This window comes from Takifugu rubripes, unplaced genomic scaffold (genome assembly GCF_901000725.2).
Source record: "Takifugu rubripes unplaced genomic scaffold, fTakRub1.2, whole genome shotgun sequence".
NCBI lineage: Eukaryota > Metazoa > Chordata > Actinopteri > Tetraodontiformes > Tetraodontidae > Takifugu > Takifugu rubripes.
Window position 1 is genome coordinate 89,964 of NW_021821640.1, and position 10,037 is coordinate 100,000.

The window sequence follows — 10,037 nt, forward strand, 5'->3', positions numbered from 1 at the left end:
TCCTCTCTGAGCCGTCCTCTTCCTCCCCTCCGTGCACGCTTGTGCTGGTGTTGTGAGCGGAGGAAGCGGTTCTGGTTTGAACTGGTGCGATGTTACACAACAACATGGTGGAGCGTCACATCGAATGTTCCCCGGCAGCCTTTAGGGAGACGGACGCCCGAGAGTCTCGCGGCTTCCTGTCATAAATGTCATCGTGTGGGGGACGACCACCGTCCGCTCTGGTGCTATCTGGTTAGCATGCTAGCTGGGGCTTGATGGCGCGGCCATTTCACTTTTTTCTTTCCTTACATAACTTGTTTTTTCTCGAGCCGCTCTCACTACACCAGAACTACCGCCACCCAGCCTGTACATTCCGGTGGTTGTCATGGCAACTGTGCTGCATCCCTCTTTCCTTTGTCCGTATCTCCCCTCCATCCGAGCTTCCGTGGGTTTGAAAATCCCAGCATAATTGAGTTTAGAGGCGAGGGAGCGGACGGCGCCCGTCTCTGGGGCCCGTTCCACGAAACCCGACCAACGACGGCGCAGAAGCCCAGAGAGCAGAACCGACACCGAACCGGTGTTCCCGCTTGGCGTGGACCAGCCAGGCCGATTTGTCTGCCCTTGTGGGCGGAGCCAGTTAATTCTCCTGATTCAGTAGGTGCTAGCTTAGCGTAGCCCTGGAGAACAGGTCTGCTGGTTCCGTGATGTCAGCAGCAGCCAGACGGTCACGTGCACAACCTTTATTACAAGTTAACAAATGCTAGTTTGATCATCTGGGAAGTCAAGAGTCACACGGCAAAGTTGTGATAAAAATAAGAGTTTTAAGTCGTATCAATAGAAAACGGCAAATGATGTTTTACCAAATCAGGTGCGTTACAATATCGCAGTTAACAAAGGATAAAACTCCTTGAGGAAATCTACAAATGGCATCATGAACAAGACCACATCTGAGCAACGTACGGCCGGGCGCGTGCACGCACAGACACACAGGTACCACAGACGATGACCCAGCGCCAGATTCTGGAGACAAACGCTGCCATTTAAAAATAGACACTTCATAAATTGATAAGAATTAGTTACAATGGATGGTTGAAAAGGCAGGTCCACATATTCAACAGAACAGGAACTAATCAGGTTTATTCAGTTTCACAGCAGCTTCAGCAGGTCTAGTCTTCAGTGTCCGTGTGCGTTGGTAGACGAGGGAAACAAATGACTGGGAAGTGTGACAGAAGCCGACCCCTCCTACCGACGCCCCGTCAGAACCAGCACAGCCTACCGGGAAGTCAGAACCGTGTCGTGTTTCCAAGTTGACCAGTCAACTCAAACCATTTAAACGTGTTAATCATCTTGAGTGGGAGGAGAAGATACAGAGCTAGCTTAAAGCTAAACTAAGCCAGGCGGCGGGGGGGCTCAATAGTCCGCGGGCTCGTCCCCCTCTTCGTTCAGCAAACAGGTGCGGACCAGGGCCTCGGTCACGCCGTACGGGTCGCAGTTGGCGGACGGGCGGCGGTCCTCGAAGTAACCCTTCTTCTCCTGGCCCACCGTGCGGGGGATGCGGATGCTGGCGCCGCGGTTGGCCACGCCGGCCGAGAACTCGTTGATGTTGGAGGTTTCGTGGCGGCCGGTGAGGCGGCGGGCGTTGTCCAGGCCCCCCTTGGGATCGTAGGCCCGGATGTGGTAACTGTGCCTCTTCCCGAGCTTTTCGATGGAATCCTCAATGGCCCTGGAACCAAGGGGAGAGGTTTACCGTTAGAGGCCGGCCCAGGACGCAGCGGGTCAGCACGCGCACGCCGATACTCACGTCAAGCCGCCGTCTTCCCTCATCTCCTTGGTGCTGAAGTTGGTATGGCAGCCGGCGCCGTTCCAGTTCCCGGAGATCGGTTTGGGGTCGAAGGAGGCGACGACGCCAAAGTCTTCACACACGCGGTGCAGGAGGAAGCGCGCCACCCACAGGTGGTCGCCCATGCTGATCCCCTCACACGGGCCGACCTGGAACTCCCACTGCAACACAGATTCACCGTCACTGGGGCCGACTCCACCGCCACGGACGTGCACGCGCCCGCCAGCGTGCTTACCTGGGCCGGCATCACTTCCGCGTTGGTGCCGCAGATCTGGACTCCAGCGTACAGGCAGGCCCTGTAGTGAGCCTCCACCACGTCTCTGCCGTAGGCCTTGTCGGCGCCGACGCCACAGTAGTACGGTCCTGAACAACGACAGCACGTTAGCGCGGCGCTCACCAAAGCTCGGGGCCAACGGCGCCGGCGTGCGCTCACCCTGTGGTCCCGGGAACCCGTTGGAGGGCCAGCCGAAGGGGTGGCCGTCCGTGCCCAGGATGGTGTACTCCTGCTCCATGCCGAACCAGGGGTGCTGGTCCTTCACCATCTCCATCATCTTCTTACACGTGATGCGGAGGTTTGTTTCTGCAGAAAGGCGCACCGATCAAGACACGTGCACGCCCCCAACGCTCGCACACGAGCTAAACGGACACGCTACGACCGGTACCTGTGGGCTTGCCGTTGTACTTCAACACCTCACACAGAACCAGCTTGTTGGGGTCTTTGCGGAACGGGTCGCGGAACATGGCGGCAGGGATCAGGTACATGTCGCTGTTGGAACCCTCGGCCTGGTACGTGCTGGAGCCGTCGAAGTTCCACTCGGGCAGGTCTGAAAGAAAGAGACGTTTAGAGACTCGGTCGGATTCACCAGGCGATCGTTCAAGGTCGGGAGCAGCCAGGATGCGAACCTTCGACGCTTTTGGGCTCATAATCCAACGTCCTAGTTTTGCAGCGCAGTCCCTCTCCGGTTCCGTCGATCCAAATATACATGGCCTGAACCTTGTCCCCCTGCGGGAGGTTCATGTACTGCTGCTTCACAGCTTTGCTGAGGGTGGCGCTGGCAGATGTGGCCATTTTAGCTGCTACTATAACACACCTGGGGACGACAGGAGAGCACATCAGGACCAATGCGTCCGAACAATGGCGCAGCGAGCACGTTTAGCACGACCGAGCACGGCCCCGCGATTCTGCCGCCATCCCAACACGCACGGAGCGGAGCAACACGTGCTCGCGGCCCGGTGGGCTTCCATCTGAACATCTGGCCCGGACCAGAGCGCAGAAGAAGAGCGCGTAATGGCGACGGAAGCCGCGGTGAGAGCCCCGCTTGTGGGGCTCGTCCTGCTAGCCGTAGCCATGGCTACAGCCTCACGAGCGGTGTTGCAATGTTACATCATCTTTCGTACATCGTTCCCGTCGCTACTACAGCCTCACGAGCGGTGTTGCAATGTTACATCATCTTTGTTCCCCTCGCTACTACAGCCGCATGATTGCGTCACAAAAGGCGCCCAGACAAAACGCCTGCTTCATTCTATTAAACGGGGTAAAAAAGCTGACTTAATTAACATAAGACTATATATTTGAATTTTTTTTTTTTTTTTAAAAAAACACTTGCTACGTGTATACCAGGCCTGTGGCGCGCCGTGATCTTAGGTGAGGAGGGGGAACAAAGAGGAGTGAAAGGGTATTACCTGGAAAAACGAGGAGATCGAGATAAGAAGTGTTGGCCGGTGGGTTCCGGTGATCGGCGGGTTTAGACCTCGCTGGTGTTTCTCTCATTCTCGAGGTCAGGAGCCGCTCCTCTGGCCACATATATATGAGGAGTGGACGGCTGTGATTGGACAAGCTCGCGTTCAAAAAAAATAAAAAAGCTGCTCGCTGATTGGACAAAACCAAACAGCCAGCCCATTCAAGCTGCTCGCTGATTGGACGAAACCAAAGAGCCAGCCCTCCCTCTCCTTATCGCTTTCCGTGACTTTCCGTGAAAGTTGAAAAGAACAAAACAAAAAACGTGTATTTTTACCACACTTCATGTTTTTACCCGACATCAGTACAGGAATTCAAGGTAAGAACAAAGGTTTCTGTCGATTTTGCGACTGTTCGGCCACATGGCCGCTAATCCGACTCCAAGGCGCCATCTTGTGGCGGAACCCGATTACGTCAGTGTTGGTCCTGGACGCACGCGCGAGACGTTTGCGTTTTATTTTAATAGTTCAGAGAAGAAAAAGTTAATTTTTAGACTTTTTAAGCTTTTAAGCTTGCATTTATTTTTTAGATGGGTCGGACTTCTTTGCATGAAACATTTTTCAGTATTTGTCAGCACTTTTGCTTCCAGTATTTAGGTGTTTGTTGGATGTTGCCGCTCTTATTCGGACCAAATGAGTAATTAAGATTAAGATTAAGATGTACTTTATTCATCCCCGTGGGGAAATTGAATTATAGTAGCAACCTATACAAAGTATAGAAACAGAATAAATAAATACAGATAAGATTAGAACGTCATAAGCATATATACAGCATATATTATAAGCATATATACATAATATAATATTTAGATATTATAAGAATTATAAGCATCATAATTACACAAGTCAAAGTGTAGCAACCTTTTGTTCCTAATTCTACATAACGGACAAGGCCTAAAAATGTTTTCTGATTATTGAATATTGAATTATAAAGTCATGCAACTGCTATTTAGGTTAATAAGCCTTTACACGTGACACATGAAGGGAATGTTGGTTGTGAATGCCTGACTTTAGTATTTGTTGACTTGATCAAATCTTTTATTCATCCCGAACATTTAAACTGGGGATTCTATCTTGAAAGTGGAATATTTGCCAGCCATTTCTCTTGGTCTTAGCACCTTTCTTGAGTAATGACAGCGGATTCTTTGGAGTCTGCTGCAGGTTTTCTTTGAAAATCATTTTTAAAAAAACCAAATACACAAACTAGCAAAAATCTTCAGATGCAAAACAGCATATTTGTGTGATAGAAGAGTGTGAAATGTAGCTGTAGTGTTGTTTTAGAAAGGATGAGATTCCAGAGTTTCACCTCAGTTAAATAGTGTGAGAAGAAACAACTTTGTCAAGTGTCTGAATCGCTCCGCTGGATCCGTCATTTGCCTGAAGGCAGCGTGCAAGCTGCTCCAGGTGTCCTCGAGATCCTGCAGATGCAGACGGAGTCGGGGGCATTTCCAGCATCAGAGGGGCGACACGTTCGCCCCCGTGACCTGGGGTGACATTGCCTGATAGCAGAGCTGCTGCGGAATAAAATTAGAGAATGAAATGAGCGTTTTTATCACCAGTTTCTCCATCTCATCACTGAAATGTTTCCCATCTGGTAATCCTGGCAACATGATCTTTCCAGCAGATCACCTGATGGATGTTCTTAATAAAAGAGGGCTGTTGGAGGAGTGTTCCCTGACCCTGGCAGGCCTTCACTGATCCTGACCAGGATCACCACATCTCCAGGAGAGACTCCGAGGAGCACAGAAAAGAGTGCAAAGCATCATGAATGGACTCAAAAGTTTGGCTTTTGATGGCACAGCCGAGCCATTTCAAGACTGTTCCCTCTACAGTGTTGGATAAATACGGGTTTTTTCATATGGGCTAGAAACAGGAATTGACGTCATAGCTCTGGAGCGCCACCCGGTGGTCGGAATACGACATAACTCCCGACGTTTCAGCGTGACGCTTTTACACAGCCGTGCGTGTGCGGTGAACGTTTCACACAGACGTGACCTAAAAACGTCAAAAGCAACAAACCTGAAACGCATTTTAGCTTCACGGTTAAAAGAAATAAAGCTTTGATTGTGGTGACAATAGCATGAGCGGCCAGCAGGGGGCAGCAGCCACCATGAGGATCACATCGCCTCGCAATCCAGGTTTATGTGGACCATTTATGGACCCCCCCCCCCCCCCCCCCCCCCCCCCTTTATAATCCTGTGATTTCGTGTTGTCTGATTAAACGTGAATGGAAATAAGAAATTTCAAATCTGGAATTAAAACAAAACTCTGTCTTTACTGTGTAATTGTGCGACTGAACTCATTTGAATGTCCAATAACTCATACCTGAGGCCTTCAAACTGAAAAATTAACTTTAAACGGTGTCAAAGCTCTTATTTTAATCAATGCTGCTGCTAATATACACATTCTGTGTATTACGAGGGGGGAGGTGGGCTCAGGATACTGGGCCGAGGGGCACCGGTGCCATGCACCCACCCAGGCCGCTCCGGCGTCCAGACCTCGGCCAAAGATCCACATCCAGGTCGCGTTGAAACCGCAGGACGGCGCTGCCTTAAAAATGAACAAGGCTGACAACACAGTGGTGTGTGTTTGCTCAGCGCGTCCTCCGTGACTCATGGGTTGAGCAGTAAATCAGGCCAGGAGGAGCCTTGAGGGACGGTGTTCCTCTAAAGCTCCTTCACAACACTTTACACATCAATAACCCAACTCTGCAATAACACTTATTGGCACCGGCGCCGCCGAACATCAGTGGCGGCCCCGCTGAAAACCAGCGGCGGCTGCCTCCACGTCTGTTCTCAGCTGGGATCAGAGTGGATGAAGGCAGAGGCACCGCTGCCTTTAATCCGCCCTGCTCCTCTTAGGGATAATAACTTTTTCCCCCGCTCTGTCCCAGGACTTGTCTGTCATCTTGACATGGCAATATCTCCCAACTCCACTGTTTCATAGTCAGTTTCATTTACTTCCAAATACCATTTCACACTCTGCTGGCTTTAACTAGGTATTATCCAGCGCGCGGGGAGTGTGCTGCAGATTGAATCGTGACAGATACAACAATGTTTCTGCTCAGAAATAAGAGAATATTGTAAGTGGCAGACGGTATGAAAACAATTTTGGCCCCGTTTTCCTGGTGCGACTTGTGCATTTGTCATCCCGGCGTTGGAATCCACGCCGGCTGGAAGCATCCCGACACATTTCGGTGATGAAAGCCGGAGAAATCTGCCAACATTGGTCATCCGATGTCCCGGAGTAGCATCAGAAAACCCGGTAGCTCATCTGCTGGCAAACAGGCACGAGGATCACGGCGGAGGGTTCACACCGGTGTTCCGGATGTCACCTGTTACCTTGGCAACCGGGTTGTTAATGCCCACGGGGGAGCTGCCGCCCACGGATGTGCCAGTAGGTGGTCGGCGGCGCGTCCCTGCTGCCACCGCCGCTGACATATCAGAGCTGTTTATTAAGAGCATGACAAGTCTATCAAAGCCCATAAGCGGGCCCTCGTTCACAGGAGTTCCTTTGTTACTTCCAGGGAGGGTGTCATCAATCTTGCTGCCAAGCGACTCTCTTGAGCTGTTGATGGCAAACACGATTCCTCCCTTTCTGCCTGGCCTCTCCCGCCTCGCCGCCTGGAATCAGGCGTAGCGAGGGGGATCGGGGAGATAGCGGGACTTTCCCGAGAGTGCCTCTCCTGACAGGCGACGGAGCGCCGCTTGGACACCGGGGTGGATATATGGGAGCGCGTAATGAAAAGACGCTGACAGGACCTGCTCGCTCTGTAATGAAGGTCCTCCGGAGCTGTGGATGGGAACACACATCCTTCATGCTTGTGTCTGCCCGCCGTTCCCGCCGACTCCCTCTCGTTCACGTTAAACCCCAAAGAGGCGGCGCGGGAGAGGCGCCCCAGACATCAGCACGCCGTGTCAAACATTCACACGCCAGATGCGGTGTGAATTTTTAATAAAACAGCGAGTGGAGGTGATTTACACCCGCGATTGGGAGCCGTGAAGGTGCAGCCGAAGGAGCGGCCTCATCTCTCTCTGTCAGGGCGGCTCAAGTCTCGCCGTCGCTTACAGAGATGGACGATGATGTATGTACTCCACTTTAGCTTTGGCTGAGGTCACAGACTCCATAAATGTCTGAGACAAGTCTGATATTTTAATCTCTTTTTAGTTAGGGGGATGTTGGGCCTCTGCCCGATCGATACCCAGGGCAACGGGCCTGCCAAGACGTCTCATGGTAGCGTTTCATTGTTCTGCCTGGAAGCTGAAATGTCAACCAGAATAGCGGCGCTCAACCTGAAGCTGAAACACGGCCGTCTGTAGTCAAAAATATCACTTTTCCTGTGATTTGGAAGCCTCTGACAGTAATGAAAGCAGAGCCGCGCTATCACAGCGCCGAGATGGCTCTCATGTGAGGCGGGGGGGCAGGCTGACACCAGGAATTTAGCTTTTCTAAAACTCTCAAATCAATTCTAATCAGTTTAATTCATCAGTCAACAATAGCCCAAAACTGCTGGAGGGCGTGTGTGTGTGTGTGTGTGTGTGTGTGTGTGTGTGTGTGCGTGTGTGTGTGTGTGTGTGTGTGTGTGTGTGTGTGTGTGTGTGTGTGTGTGTGCGCGTGTGTGTTGGGGGGCGCCTTTGTACACACAGCCAAAAATATCAAGACACTCTCTCACATTAACATTGCTAATTTGTTTGCCGATGGTTTCCAAGGCCCTGAATAATTGGCTGTGAGATATTGTTTGCTCAGGTGTTCCGGCTAATTGAATTCCGTATTGAATCCACCGTGGATGAATGTCGGAAGAATACTGAAAAGACTCGTGCGCGTTCCGATACATTTTCTGTGGAATGAGCTACTGGTGGAGATTAATTCCCGTCCCAGCAGCGACTGGTGATGATTGCGCCACATTAATTATCCCCTTTAATGTATTAAGCCCACACGTTTGGAATCTTAAAGCAACTTTCCGCGTGTTGGCCCGTTTCCTGTTAGCGGCCTTTGTTGCGCGTCTCTTTGTGCGCGCTGATACGCGTCCTCTGGACACGGCGCCCTTCTGAACGGCACTGATTGATTTCACGCGTCCATTGTGGCCCCTCAGGTCGGTGCTTTCAGCTGCATGCTGATAGAGCCCCTCATACGTGCGCTGCCGTGGCGCTCGGGCCCACGTGCACATGTGGAAGCCATATAGCAGCAGCTGGACACGCGTGTTGACGGAGCCGCGTGATGGATTCCATCATAGTTAGTGGTGAGGAGGTCGGCTGCTTTTGATTCAGCTGCCTGGCTCTGACCTAATGCCTCCGCTCCATCAGTCACCTTGTCCTCCCCTTGACTCCTCACCCCTGATCCCTCCCTCCAGCCCCAGAGGACTCAAGAAAAACAACCAAAGTGCTCCAGACCCCCCCCCACCACCAGAACCCCCCGTCTGGGCCCAAATAAATTAGATATGAAATCAATGCCGGGTCCTCAGGTTGTTGTTTTTGCTCTGCACATTCTTCACGTTGTCTCCTTAAAATGGTGAAAGGTAGAAATCTGCGTGCCCCCCCCCATCACTCCCCCCATAGCCCCCCCCCCCCCCCCCCCCATCACGGCCCCCCCATCCATCTAGAATTTCCGTGGAAACGACCAGAATCAGCAGTTCAACACAAGACGCCAGCGTAAATCTCAGTATTCTAGTGTTACAGTCTCTCAGGACCTGGAGGAGTTCACACACGCTCAGGCTCTTCAGGCTCTCCCATGTTTGTAGCCAGGGCCCCCATGTTTGCAGGCAGGGCCCCCATGTTTGTAGCCAGTGGCCCCCATGTTTGTAGCCAGGGCCCCCATGTTTGTAGCCAGTGGCCCCCATGTTTGTAGCCAGGGCCCCCATGTTTGTAGCCGTGGCCCCAAGTTTGTAGCCAGTGGCCCCCATGTTTGTAGCCAGGGCCCCCATGTTTGCAGCCAGGGCCCCCAAGTTTGTAGCCAGTGGCCCCCATGTTTGTAGCCAGGGCCCCCATGTTTGCAGGCAGGGCCCCCATGTTTGTAGCCAGAGCCCCCATATTGCAGGCAGGGCCCCCATATTTGCAGCCAGGGCCCCCATGTTTGCAGGCAGGGCCCCCATATTTGTAGCCAGGGCCCCCATGTTTGCAGGCAGGGCCCCCATATTTGCAGCCAGGGCCCCATGTTTGTAGCCAGGGCCCCCATGTTTGCAGGCAGGGCCCCCATGTTTGCAGCCAGTGGCCCCCATGTTTGTAGCCAGTGGCTCCCATGTTTGCAGCCAGGGCCCCCATGTTTGTAGCCAGTGGCTCCCATGTTTGCAGCCAGGGCCCCCATGTTTGCAGCCAGGGCCCCCATGTTTGCAGGCAGGGCCCCCATGTTTGTAGCCAGTGGCTCCCATGTTTGCAGGCAGGGCCCCCATGTTTGCAGCCAGTGGCCCCCATGTTTGTAGCCAGTGGCCCCATATTTGTAGCCAGGGCCCCCATGTTTGTAGCCAGTGGCTCCCATGTTTGCAGCC

At 52.5% G+C, this 10,037-nt stretch overlaps 1 protein-coding gene across 1 annotated transcript; it reads right to left on the minus strand.

Moving 5' to 3' along the window:
- Nucleotides 1-706: 706 nt before the first annotated feature.
- LOC101071091 (glutamine synthetase) lies at nt 707-3,640 on the minus strand. Its single transcript, XM_003978894.3, has 7 exons — nt 3,503-3,640; nt 2,723-2,910; nt 2,482-2,643; nt 2,253-2,399; nt 2,055-2,182; nt 1,781-1,980; nt 707-1,702 (listed from the first exon to the last, which is right to left on the minus strand). The coding sequence occupies exons 2-7, from the start codon at nt 2,886-2,888 to the stop codon at nt 1,390-1,392; spliced, it is 1,116 nt and encodes a 371-aa protein (XP_003978943.1). The 5' UTR covers nt 2,889-2,910; nt 3,503-3,640; the 3' UTR covers nt 707-1,389.
- Nucleotides 3,641-10,037: the final 6,397 nt, after the last annotated feature.

Bases quoted from the DNA above. Each gene is read 5' to 3' on its own strand.
- LOC101071091 (XM_003978894.3), bottom strand. From the start codon at position 2,888: ATGGCCACATCTGCCAGCGCCACCCTCAGCAAAGCTGTGAAGCAGCAG. The intron at 2,183-2,252 runs GTGAGCGCACGC...GTCGTTGTTCAG, and splicing joins CGGGTTCCCGGGACCACAGG to GACCGTACTACTGTGGCGTC. The intron at 1,981-2,054 runs GTAAGCACGCTG...TCTGTGTTGCAG, and splicing joins CGGAAGTGATGCCGGCCCAG to TGGGAGTTCCAGGTCGGCCC.